General features: G+C 31.1%; 1 protein-coding gene and 1 long non-coding RNA gene across 6 annotated transcripts in view; both read left to right on the top strand.

Moving 5' to 3' along the window:
• LOC106783780 (four and a half LIM domains protein 2) overlaps positions 1-14,037 on the top strand; it is a 60,380-nt gene that overhangs the window by 24,111 nt on the left and 22,232 nt on the right. The window contains exon 1 of one of the 5 annotated variants that reach the window (XM_014742627.1): positions 7,499-7,734. The exons of 3 other annotated variants lie outside the window; for them this stretch is intronic. In XM_014742627.1, coding sequence (XP_014598113.1) covers positions 7,514-7,734 — 221 coding nt within the window. In that variant the 5' untranslated portion in view covers positions 7,499-7,513. Of the gene's footprint in view, positions 1-7,498; positions 7,735-11,729; positions 12,309-14,037 lie in introns of those variants that run through there. One more of the 5 variants, XM_014742626.1, reaches the window with a different exon arrangement.
• On the top strand, positions 9,528-11,554 carry LOC106783782. The gene is made up of 3 exons (XR_001381347.1): positions 9,528-10,472; positions 10,557-10,610; positions 11,122-11,554. It is a non-coding gene; the product is annotated as an uncharacterized LOC106783782 (long non-coding RNA).

Here is a 14,037-nt window from a genome sequence, read left to right as displayed (position 1 = left end):
TTAATCTTACAAACGAGATCATTTTTGTTTTATTATCATCTCGCAAATGTATCAATTATATTTTATATTTTTCTCCCGAATGTGAATATGTAGATTTTATTATTTCGTTCTTAAAAAAAAAGGTCTACTCGATTACATCAATTCGAATAATTCTATTTGACATATTATTATATTTGTATTTGGCAAAATTTCATTTTTGATTGAAAATTTGAAAATATAAAATAACAAAGATATATATATGTTACAAGAATTATTAATCCTATGACGAATTAATAACATATACATACGTAAAGATTATTTTTAAAAGACTATCACCTGATTCATTTCTTAAAATGGTAATCCTTGGAAAACAAAATCGTGATTACGTAAACGCTTACGCGTGTTAAATCTTATATCAAGATTTATATTTGATATAAATAACCAATGCCTGTTAAAGATTATCGATAGGAAAAAAATCACGTTAAATGTTTCAAAAAAAAAAAAAAAGAATTCAAACTTCAAATGTAACAACAGTAAAGAAAGAAAGCAAGCACGAGAAAAAGATAGAAAAAAAACAAGAGATATTTATATAATATATATTTAAGAATGAAAAATATAAAAATCAATTATGAAAGAAAATGTGTATAAATCCTTACAAAATTGAAAGATTATCGTTGCAAGGTTCCTCATAAGTGTAGACAGATTCCTTTTCAATCGGAGGTGCACCAATCGGTGATGCATTAGGAAGCATCAATGATGCAGACCTTCGAGGTCCACGTCTCCGCATTGCAAAATTCCTTTCCCTCGAAGGAAATCTCGGAGTTTTTTTCTTCATTTCCGTCAATTCTTTCACTGATAATAAATCTTCCCAAACCATTTTTTTTTCTTTTTTCTTTTTTCTTTTCACCTAATCTTCAGAATTTTTTTTTCAAAACTATGTTTATTATCCTTTCAGAGTAGTTCCTCATCTACTTCTTCCTCGTGAAAAATAAGAAAAAGAAAAAGAAAAAGAAGAAGAAGAAAATAAAGAAACACACGATTCCTGCTTTGGTAAATGTTCAAAGACTGGAACTATTGAACGAACCCGTTCGTGGTCAAAGTTAAAAGAAAAAGTAAGAGAGATCAAAAAAAAAACACACACCAAAAAGAAGGGTTAACGCTTAAGAAAAAAAAAAAAAGATCAAACTAGGAAAGTCAAATATATATATATATAAGGAAAAGGCGTAACGAACAAGTTGTATTTGTAATAATATGCTTAACTCCGATATTGATAACGAACAATCTTGAAAAGGAAACACGCTCGGACCGTTCCGACCTTCGAACGTGATAAAACTGAAACAGATAGTTGAATGTTTAAGACAACGCGGCCATTTCCCCGTTTATTCCGTACTACTGATTCCTTAAATTGAATTAACTTTAATGTAATAATAGATTTGCTTACGGTGAAACATTTTACCCCTTCTATACTCTAATATCAATTTATATGTACATATATATACGTAGATCAACGAATAACTTTCACGAACTGTCACCGTCAAACTGACTGCACCGTTGTGTTATGTACGACAAATATACAAGATGTATTAACGAAACGAATGTCTAGTTCAAAAGAAAGGAAAGAAAAACCTTGGAACTTTGGACTCCTCTTCCTTTTTCAACGACGAATATAATGTTATTATTATATATAATACACCTCTATATTACGTCATCATACGTTACGTTTATACCACGAGAATATAACCTACTTTAAATTCAAATAAAAAAAAAAAGAAACAGGATATTATATTAATAAAGAAAAAAAAAACAAAAGAAAATATATTTTTCTAATCTATTTTATATATACAATATTGTATTTAATCGTTGGTAAGATTTACTGATTAATTAATGATAAAATTTCGTTTTATCGAGTCTCTTATTAATCACATATATATATATATATCACTACAACTGTCTTTACTTATCAACGATAATGTGTGTACCGTTTAATAAATAAATAATTTCTTTATTGTCACCTTTTTTANTTTTTTTTTTTTTTTTTTTTTTTTTTTTAGTATATTTAGAATATTTTTCGTAGCATTTATAAATAAATTTCATTCTCACTCATCATCAGTGGTATGGTAAAAATACATTGGAAGGAAAAAAATGTAACTTTTGTAGCTTTTGGATGGGTATTTTTAAATATATATATAATAGTTTCTTGTGCTAAATAAGTCTGGCACGATTTCTCCCTCATTTCTCCTTGTTTACTTGCATCACGAATGTGCGCTCCTCTGACACATTTCTCGTGCACGCGTGCGTGCGTACGCACGCACGCGAGTATTTATTTACGACGAAGAGGGGTTTAATACATTCCTACAGAAAATGGGGACGTATTTTGAAATTTTCTACCATTTAAACTTTTCTTCGAACTAAATAAAATTTATCTCACAATCGCGAATATTGTTTTTTTTTTCTACCGTAACTTTCCAATACGTTTTTTTTTTATCTTCGCTATCGAAATAATCGTCGATCGTTAAAGATCATTAAAGATAAAGATCATTAGCGAGGGAATCCTGTGTTTTAAGAGGAAATTATTGCAAAATATTACGGGTTTTATGAAAAAGTAACGCGTTTCTATTACTAAAACAAAATTTTATGATTGAAAAAGAGATTGTTCTAGGTTTTTAATTTTCTTATTTATATTTAAATTTATTAACATATAATAAACGTGTTTTCTTTTATCGCGAGCACAAATTTTCAATATTATTTTATTTTCGGTATCCTTAAAAATCTGAGGATTTAAATAAAAAAAAGAAAAACTATTATTCAATATAAAAAATATTTCACTTTTTCGCGCAAGTTATAAATGAAAAGATGATAACTAGACACCAGAAATGAAAGTGTTCAAATTCATAAAAATCTCATATGTCGACACTTTGTGGTATAGTTTTTCGCACTGGATGATCCTTTAATTTAATGTCGGCGACAATTTGATATCAGTTTATATACACACACACACACACATATGTAGAAAGAAAAAGAAATAAGCATACCACGCGTGTTTTCTCGTTCATATAATCAGAAGAATATGTTGTGTGGGTAAAAAGGAAATGTGTGTGGTCAACGGAATACCAAGAATTCCTTTTCACACTGATATGTCTTAACGCTTACAATGATAAAATATATTTCCTGCACACACACACACACACACATATATATTTCTATATAAAATTATTCAAATTTCATTTTATTGACTAAAACTATAATCGTAATATAATATTTAAAAACGTTAATATATTTTATGACCATTAAAGTTCTCGTTAAAAGATCCAACACATAGTTAAGAAATCCGACACAGTCGGATCAACGTGGTGGTAAGATTCAATCAGCTGACATTGACAACATTCTAGACAAATAGTAATAAAAAAGTTAACGAACGAACACGGAACGAGAGTACAGAAAAGTTCGAGCCGTCTATCCGACGATATCAACTTTGTGTTACTCCATCTTATTTTTTAAGGGGTATAATATACCCAGAGTGCTTCAGTTTGAAATGTGAATGATTTTAGTCTCTTCTTTCCTTATTCATCTCATCTCGAACGTATATGTACCGCGAGTTGTTCGTATGTGCATTCAAAGAGGAACGTGAGGAAGTGGTGAAGAGGAGGAGGAGGAAGAGGAGGAAGAGGAGGATATACGATGAAGGAAAGTGAAAGTATAAGGAAAAGAGAAGAGAATAGAAGAAAAGAAATAGTAAAAGAAATAGTAAGAGATAGATAGTGTGTGTATCCCGTAAGAGGGAGAAGAAACCGATCTGTCCTGCGCGTTGCGTGGTTACATGTTCCGCACACACACACACACACACATACTGTTTCTTCTTCTTCTATCGTTTGGTTCGAAACTCGTGGTGTGCTAAATTTAGAGTATGATCGACCGACGACCGGTCGTCGGTCATTCGTTCGTTCGTTCTTTGCTATCGGAACAAATAGTAGCCCGTCGATAAAAGTCATTCGCACGAAGAAAGAAAATCAGTATCGTTGGTTGGGATCATTGTCGTCAACGTCCCCCACCTTCCCCCTTTTTTTTACGATTTTCTATATAATTTTTGTCGGATTTTGTTTTTCTTTTTTTTTTATAATATTGATGCAGATGAAAAGGTGAAGTTAATTATTATTATTTAACGAGTCTGATTTACTTTTTTTTTCTTCCAATTAAATATCGTATTTTATTTAACGAGCAGTGAGTGTGAGAAAAGAAAAGAAAAAAAAAAGAGACTTTGCGTGGCTTTTTTTTCTGTGTATATGTGTGTGTGTGTGTATGCGTATTATTGACGTGCGTGCGCGAATGCTTGTTGCGTTACCACGTGCTCAGCACGTGCTTATGTGCACGCGAAATCTTCAATTTTCTTCGGCAAGATGATGGGCAACGAATGGAAAAATTCCAATTACTCTGACAACGTATTCGAAAACGACCAACGTAAAGAAGATCTTGCTTATTTTGCTGCACGGTGAGTCAAACCTGATCGTTTGTCGCTTTGGAAGAATCTGTTGTGTCATAGTGTTAAATCAAAGAAATTTATGTTTTAAGTCCTGGAGACAGAAAGAAAAAATCGTCAATCTTGTGGAATGCACATTTGTTATTTCTACATTTTTTTTTTGTATTATTATATAGAGTGACGATAAATTTGTCAATGTTGTAAATCAAATTTATCGATCTTTTTGTTTCCTTTCTTAATATTTTATTGGTTATCAAATAATTTCTACGAAAGAAAGGTTAAATCTAAAATAGATGTGTGTGTGTGTGTGAAATCAACTATATGAATAATACTTTGATGCTATCATATGGTAACTAATCTTTGGTAATTCGGTTAGTAGTTTAAAACTTGGGTAAGGATTCTTCACGTTCGCGAAACCCGTAGCATACTTTCAATCTTATTTTATTCGTGGTTAGATCTCGTTATAAGTTGAAAGATCATTTTCCATAATCGATCTTTGTCAAATATTTCCATTAATCAAACGTCATCGTTCGATAGTTTCGATCATTTAAATGATTGTTTCTTTTGAAATCGGATTAGGTTTAACAGATTTTTCAAAATTAGAAAATTTTTTAAACAAATCTCGCTTAAATAACATAGCATAATGAGAGAAAGAAAAGAAAAGAAAAGGAAAGAAAAGCGAACGTATGAAAAAGATTGCGTCAGGAAAGTTAAGTAGCGCGTCGAGTTAAAATTCCATGTTGTATGCGTCACTTTCAAATATAATGGGGACTCGGATTTTGAGGAAAATACATTTAAACATTAAATCTCGAAAAAGTGACTTTTATCTTTTCGTAATCTACATTAGATGACTACGTAATGATGACTATACCATACTCAAGGAATAATATGTATAAGATATATACATATATATTCATGTATTACATGCATAATCTGTGTTATAACAGTATTGTCTTTTGAATATATTTATTTTATGAATATATACATTAGATACATATGTATCTAATGTGACAGATGCTTTTTAGGATATTTCTATTTTTTACGAGAATACAAACTGACAGCTCGTGTTCATTTTCGAGATAACATAGTTACTTTCGATAACACTTATCGACAGAGTTTTCAACGAAGCTGTGTTTCCCACTTTCAGAAACATTCAGTTATTCGTTCTAGATCGTACAATTCTCTTTATAACGAAGATATTCCCAAAACCATACTCGTGTTATTTTTTTTTTCTATTGTATTTATGAAAACACAACTGTGACCAAAAAAAAACAAAAATTAACATTTTGATTTTATATAGAAAAAATAAAAAGAGAAAATAAATCTATACAATAATTGTGCGAGACGTTGTCGTGTCGTTGAATATCATATTTTTGTTTCTTTCTTTTATTTGACAAATTATCGATAAAAAATACAAAAAAAAATTAAAAAGATGAGTTAACAGGATGAATGTTCGAAAGGTTTGTTTATTATTACATTGCGATTTTTAGATACTTAAAAAAAAAAAAAAGATAATAAATCGTGTGAAGTGTTTTATATTATTATACTTGTTGTTAATATACTTTTTAGCGTGGGATTTATATCATATTTAAGATAGAATCTTTCACTGTTACGAATTATTTCGATTGAAATAGAGGGTCAAAGTCCGATTCAATGTCGGACAACAGAACGCAAACAATACAAGGCTTTCTCTGATGTGAGATCATCTGTCGGCAAGTTATTCCGTACTTGGCGTGTTATATTCATTTAGAACGGGTTAAACGCGTTCACGTATTCATAATAAAATCTAATTCTAATCAAAATTCGTACGATTCGTATAAAACGTTTAACATTCAAATAATCATCTCTGTTCTCGTAATAGAACAAAACAAATCGGTTAAGTAAGATTATTTATTTATATTTTTCAAATTAATTAGATAAAAAAGGTGACAATAAAGAAATTATTTATTTATTAAACGGTACACACATTATCGTTGATAAGTAAAGACAGTTGTAGTGATATATATATATATATGTGATTAATAAGAGACTCGATAAAACGAAATTTTATCATTAATTAATCAGTAAATCTTACCAACGATTAAATACAATATTGTATATATAAAATAGATTAGAAAAATATATTTTCTTTTGTTTTTTTTTTCTTTATTAATATAATATCCTGTTTCTTTTTTTTTTTATTTGAATTTAAAGTAGGTTATATTCTCGTGGTATAAACGTAACGTATGATGACGTAATATAGAGGTGTATTATATATAATAATAACATTATATTCGTCGTTGAAAAAGGAAGAGGAGTCCAAAGTTCCAAGGTTTTTCTTTCCTTTCTTTTGAACTAGACATTCGTTTCGTTAATACATCTTGTATATTTGTCGTACATAACACAACGGTGCAGTCAGTTTGACGGTGACAGTTCGTGAAAGTTATTCGTTGATCTACGTATATATATGTACATATAAATTGATATTAGAGTATAGAAGGGGTAAAATGTTTCACCGTAAGCAAATCTATTATTACATTAAAGTTAATTCAATTTAAGGAATCAGTAGTACGGAATAAACGGGGAAATGGCCGCGTTGTCTTAAACATTCAACTATCTGTTTCAGTTTTATCACGTTCGAAGGTCGGAACGGTCCGAGCGTGTTTCCTTTTCAAGATTGTTCGTTATCAATATCGGAGTTAAGCATATTATTACAAATACAACTTGTTCGTTACGCCTTTTCCTTATATATATATATATTTGACTTTCCTAGTTTGATCTTTTTTTTTTTTTCTTAAGCGTTAACCCTTCTTTTTGGTGTGTGTTTTTTTTTTGATCTCTCTTACTTTTTCTTTTAACTTTGACCACGAACGGGTTCGTTCAATAGTTCCAGTCTTTGAACATTTACCAAAGCAGGAATCGTGTGTTTCTTTATTTTCTTCTTCTTCTTTTTCTTTTTCTTTTTCTTATTTTTCACGAGGAAGAAGTAGATGAGGAACTACTCTGAAAGGATAATAAACATAGTTTTGAAAAAAAAATTCTGAAGATTAGGTGAAAAGAAAAAAGAAAAAAGAAAAAAAAATGGTTTGGGAAGATTTATTATCAGTGAAAGAATTGACGGAAATGAAGAAAAAAACTCCGAGATTTCCTTCGAGGGAAAGGAATTTTGCAATGCGGAGACGTGGACCTCGAAGGTCTGCATCATTGATGCTTCCTAATGCATCACCGATTGGTGCACCTCCGATTGAAAAGGAATCTGTCTACACTTATGAGGAACCTTGCAACGATAATCTTTCAATTTTGTAAGGATTTATACACATTTTCTTTCATAATTGATTTTTATATTTTTCATTCTTAAATATATATTATATAAATATCTCTTGTTTTTTTTCTATCTTTTTCTCGTGCTTGCTTTCTTTCTTTACTGTTGTTACATTTGAAGTTTGAATTCTTTTTTTTTTTTTTTGAAACATTTAACGTGATTTTTTTCCTATCGATAATCTTTAACAGGCATTGGTTATTTATATCAAATATAAATCTTGATATAAGATTTAACACGCGTAAGCGTTTACGTAATCACGATTTTGTTTTCCAAGGATTACCATTTTAAGAAATGAATCAGGTGATAGTCTTTTAAAAATAATCTTTACGTATGTATATGTTATTAATTCGTCATAGGATTAATAATTCTTGTAACATATATATATCTTTGTTATTTTATATTTTCAAATTTTCAATCAAAAATGAAATTTTGCCAAATACAAATATAATAATATGTCAAATAGAATTATTCGAATTGATGTAATCGAGTAGACCTTTTTTTTTAAGAACGAAATAATAAAATCTACATATTCACATTCGGGAGAAAAATATAAAATATAATTGATACATTTGCGAGATGATAATAAAACAAAAATGATCTCGTTTGTAAGATTAATTTTTGTAATCTTATATCCACACTTTTTTAAAAGTAGTCACGTCAGACGCGTAAATGTTAATTTCCTTTTACGTTTTTCAATTAAAGAAAAGACGCGATTCATTAGATCGTTCTCGTAATTTTCAAGCGTATAAAATTATTGGACTCTTCTCCTTGAAAAAAAAAAAAAAAATTAAAGAAGCAAATAAAAAAAGGAAAGAGAAAAAAAATAAACGAGTCAGGAAGGAATGCCTTTGACGAATCGTACATGGCGCCAAATTAGATTATCCGATTCTACGAATGCATTCGTAAGCATATACATGTAATATACATAATATATATATATATATACAAGTGCGTATATATGTTATATGTATATCTTTACCCAAATATATACGTACATTTGTACATATGTGTGTACTGTATGGGGATATGTTTACATAAGTGTGTAATAACTATCCAGAATACGCACGATATGTAGAATGAAACGTTTAATATTACGATTGTGCGCGCGTGCGTTTACATACTTAAATGTGTGCAAGCCCATCGTTTATAGTGCATAAGGAGTAAAGAGTGTATAAATAGCAGTGATTCACATTGGAGACCATGACCGAAGGAAATAAGAAAGCGAAAGTATGTATTTCGCGTCCACCTTGCTTATGTATCACCATCGTATCATCTTATTTCGTATTTTCTAAACGTACGACCGAACGAAAGAAACGAATCAACTCACGTGGACTGTTCACAATTCGACACTCACTATATAACATATAACAACTCTCTGCTGCTATCTTTTTTACATCATACTAAGAGATTATTTCTTTTCAAAGTAGACAAGATTATTTTGAATAATAACTTACGGCCAAATATTTGTCCAGTTTTTTTAACATCATTCGTGTGTATATTCTTATTTCTTTTTTTTTTCTTTTTTTCCTTAACAATTTATTTATTCAATAAGTGGTTGCTTGTAAATGTTTCAAATGCGAAAAAAGAGAGAAAAAAAAGCGGTGAAATAAATTGTTACAAATAATAATGATTTGTATCGTATGATTAATTTTCTATAAATTATCGAATACTTGTATACTTATAAATGATAATCGGGATAAAGTATAGATAATCCAAATAAAAATAATGAAAAATGAATTGAAGATATATACAAAAATAAATATATACGGAAGACTATGTACGCCAAAAAGGAACAAATATAAAATAGGAAGAAGAACAAGAACAAGAAAATCTCTAGAATGTTGTCGGATGAAAATATGATTTTCTTAATAGTGTCGTTCGTTCTTTAGTAGGTTAACGTCGTCGTTTACCAAACTCGAGTTGTCTGTCTTCTCCCGTCAAAACAAACGATTTTCATTCGTTTCGAAGAGCTTTAAATCCAGGCACGAGTGCAAGCGTGTTATGTGGCGTATCTAATTGGAGCACCTCTCTCTCCCTCCAATAAATATTGCGTTGCATTTGCGTTGGAGGAGGATGCTAGAAGAAGAAGAACAAGAAGAAGAAAAAAAAAACGAACCAAGATGAACAAGATGAACAAGAAGAAGAAGAAGCTTTCGATGAGAGGAAGGTGAAGAAGAAGAAGAAGAAGAAGAAGAAGAAGAAGACGTCGCGCGCACATAAGACATTGAAAAAGAGGGAGGAAGATATAGAGATAGAAAAAGAAAGAGAGAGAGAGAGAGAGAGATAAAACGCGCCTGCGCTAAACGTAACGGAGAAGCAAGCAGCGCGCTGCTTCTCGTACCACCCGGTATTAACTATAGGTACACACCTATCTACGTCGTCGTCGAAGCTCATGGCGCCAGTTTGAAGTACGCTCCTTCCGTGGATGCACTCTTCCGTGTCTCGTTAAATAAACTTCGTTAATCGCATGCGCGAATTTTACTTTGAAATTTTCGCGCCCTGCCCTAGATTTCAAATTTTCGCGCCTTTAATCATTTTTCCATCCCCGTCCTTGTGTTCCCCCCCACCTCTGCCACACCGTTCACCGTGATAAACGTTGATTTTACTATCCAATGATCGGATTTGTATAAGTAGAAAGATTTCATTGTTAGATCGTTTAAAGATTTCTTCTTTTCTTTTTTTTTTTTTTTGTGTGTGTGCGTACGTGTACGTTTTTGCGTAGGTGTTGACAGTTCGCAGAAATATACTTTAAGATTGAATAGCGGGGTTAATTCTTAACATTTTTTCTTTTTTTCTTTCCAGTCTCTTCGTATCATCGTATCATTCTATTATCGAGAGAGAAGATATATATATATAGTAAATGTTGATTTAATTATTAACTGTTAGATAAAGTCTTTTGCATCTCGTGTATGAGATTTATTCTTTTTTTTTTTTGTTTAGCACAATATTATTTTCCCATTCGTTACACTTATTCGTTTTTTTATTATTAACGCGGTTACATTTTTACGTAGCGAAGAAAATATTGCGCGCGGATCGGTCAATAATAAAACTTAAATGTAGAATTAACTTTTTGGCATGAATACTCGAATAAGTTGGTGCAATTCCACGACTGACTGACTAATCGCACACTTCCTTACCGAGATGATGATGATGATGATGATGATTCATTTAAAAAAAAAAACCGTCTAAATCTTCGAATTTCAGATAAATTAATCGATCGTTCTTTATTTGATTAATTTGTTAAAACCGTATCGTGTGTGTATTGCTAGCCACCCTTATATTAGTCCCGATTGGACGCGCCCAATAATTACGATCTATACGTGAAATCTTAGCGGTCGTAAAAAGAACAAATTTTCCTTACGTTTAGAATCATCAACTCACGCGATTCTGGTATCCCAATATTATTGATCCTCAATTGGATCTAATTTGATCGTTCTGAAATTTCAATCGGAAGGGAAAGGGGGCGAAGGAAATCACGAAGATAAAATAATTAATCAAATAAATACACAATTACTTTTACTATAATTAGATTTTGTCAAGCATCATGCAATTGTTATCCCTTTTAAAAGATTTCGAAGAAAAAACATTTGATTAAATCGTAATGTAATTATAGTTACCTTTCGTGATTGGTCTAGTATCCTAATCTATATATGTTAGTAAGTTTTATCAAAAGAATATCTTAACTACCAACACTCCAATTTCGTTCTCTCAGTGAAAAACAATCGGAATATTGGGGTTGGACGTTAAACGAGAACATTCAATTGAAAAATGTTAAAATTTCATCGAATAAACTAAATAAACCAAAAAAAGAAATGAATAACAAAATAAAATCAATGAATTTTGTATGTGAATAAAATCGTATAAAAGTAAAATGCAGTGTTGGAAAGAAGAAGAAAAAGGAAGAAGAAGAAGAGAAGGAGGAGGAGGAGGAGGAGAAGTAAAAAAAGGAGAAAGAAAATTAAGAATAAAAGAGTAAAAGTATCGGGACGTAAATAAATTGAACAATAAGTAAGGATAAAATAAAATGAGCCCGAAAGGGCCCGGTGGTCAACAAGAGATAACAATGACTGAAGTAAGAGTTATGTGCGTCCCAGAACCGGGCGGTAAACCGCTCGTTTTGAGGGTTAAAATTCCTGAACCAAAAATGCGTGCTATGAGTCCACCCATGAATCGTGATTCTTTGAATCGTGGAAGGTGTCCTTCGGTTTCGGAAAAAGAATTTTATAGGAAAGCAGTGTCATTAGATCGTCGTGACAGATATACAACATTGTCAGGTGCTGAGATAGATCGTGGTGCATTTTCCATACCAAGTTCTTTGGATTTGTCGGGATCATCGTGTAAAAGAAATCCTATGTTGGATCGAAGAAATCGTTATCCTACGATCTGTGGTGCCGAATTAAAACGAAGTCTCGCCATTAACGAGACTCATAACGAAGAAAACGGCTTGGATCTAAGTCTGGCACCTTGGCCTGGCATGAAATCAGCCTGCGTCAGGGTATTACATCTTTACTGTAAAGTCTTCGATCAGTTCGAGTTGTTTGAGTTGATCGTTAGGTAACTATTACACTAACATTTACGCCTACGAATTTAAATTACGATGAAAATTTTGATACTTTACATATTATATCAACATATATTCTTGTCAAAACGTCATTTATGCTATTCACGCGTCATTTACGCGTGACATCGTTGATTGGCCGTTTTAATTTAACGTATCACATATACGTGATGCATAATTTATAATACGTACCTACGTACGTACGTATTATCTGTAACATTCAGTTTCATAAATATGTGAAATATTATCTAAAATTTTTCTCTCTTCATTTTTTTGGAATACTTATTATCATTAAAATTTTAACTTTACTTCATTATCGAACAATTTTTCGCGTTAATATATTGTTATAGAAAAAAAAATTAAAAAACGAAGTATAAGAGAATGTATTTAATTAGATCGTGGTATAGCGAAAGTATTAAAAAAAAAAAAAAAAAAAAAAAAAAAGAAGAAGAAGATGTAATTTTCTTCGTCCTTGGATATATTTCTACTCCTTTAATTACGTTCGTGAGTAACGTAAGTTAACGTCCACACACGTTTTACGGGATGTTATCGAACGTAAAGAATTTTCTTTTCCTACGTACGTAATAATTTCTGCGTTGGAGGATTCCAAGAGAGAAGTAACCAACCCCCCCNCTCCCCATCCCCCGCCCCCTCTTCCTGTCTCGGAATGATCGTATTTCTTTCGATCTTCGCGATCCACGAATAACCAGGAAGACCAGGTTAAATTTAACGCTTACCGCTTACTTGACACGTTAATAAACCGTCTTTGATATATGATATAGATATATAGTTCATCTTCTTTCCCCCTTTTTTTCTTAACATCATCTAAATATCTACGTTGCATCCACCTTTTACATCGGGAAAGCTTTTTTTATTTTCATATGATCTCGCAAAGTGCTTCATTATCAAATCCTCGATCAACGATGATATAGCATTACTATTATAAAAGGAAGAAAAAAGAAGAAGAAGAAAAAAAAAAGGAAAAAAAAAGGGGAAAAAAGCAACCCCTTGCAATTTACTTTGTACGGTTGGTGGCCTTCGTGCTGATATATCCGGAAGAGGGTGCGGTAGAAACGCGATAAACTTTCCCTGACAAATGCATCTCTTTTTTATATACGTAGAAAGATTGTACGAATCGTTTGAAATATAATGTCACGTTTATTTATTAAGTAATCTATCTAGCTACAGTCTTGGATTATAATTATGAAATAGGATCGATAATTATTTTAAACATTTTAATAATACGACTACGCGTACATGTGTATGCATTTATGTATGTATAATGTTGTTTTATGATTGTTTCGATGCATTCAATTTTAAATATTTCCCATTTATTCTGGAACACCTTGTATATAAATGTATATCGTTAATTGGATTTTATCGAACATTTTTTTTATGAAAGATCCGAAAGCAAGGATTTATTAATCGGTAAAAAAATTAAAAAAAAAAAAAAAGGTTTTATTCGTTTATTTTTTAGTAAAATTAGGTGATGATCCGTTCGAAAAAAACACTATAAGCTATTCTGCAACCTACGTGTAAGGTAATAAAATTTGATTGGCAACTTCATCGAGAACGTGTCAACGAGATAACAAGCAAGCATTTTCGACTTAATTAAAGAGGAAGAAACGTAAATGTTTATCCTTCGTAATATATCTGTTCTAAAGGTTCTAATTAATAAAAAGGAATAAAGGATAAAAATATCACGTGTAGTTGTTTTCCTTAACG

Source organism: Polistes canadensis, unplaced genomic scaffold, assembly GCF_001313835.1.
Source record: "Polistes canadensis isolate GaletaPanama2010 unplaced genomic scaffold, ASM131383v1 scaffold_25, whole genome shotgun sequence".
NCBI classification, from domain to species: domain Eukaryota; kingdom Metazoa; phylum Arthropoda; class Insecta; order Hymenoptera; family Vespidae; genus Polistes; species Polistes canadensis.
Note: the sequence above shows the minus strand (reverse complement) of the source record. Positions and strands in the feature narration are given on the sequence as shown.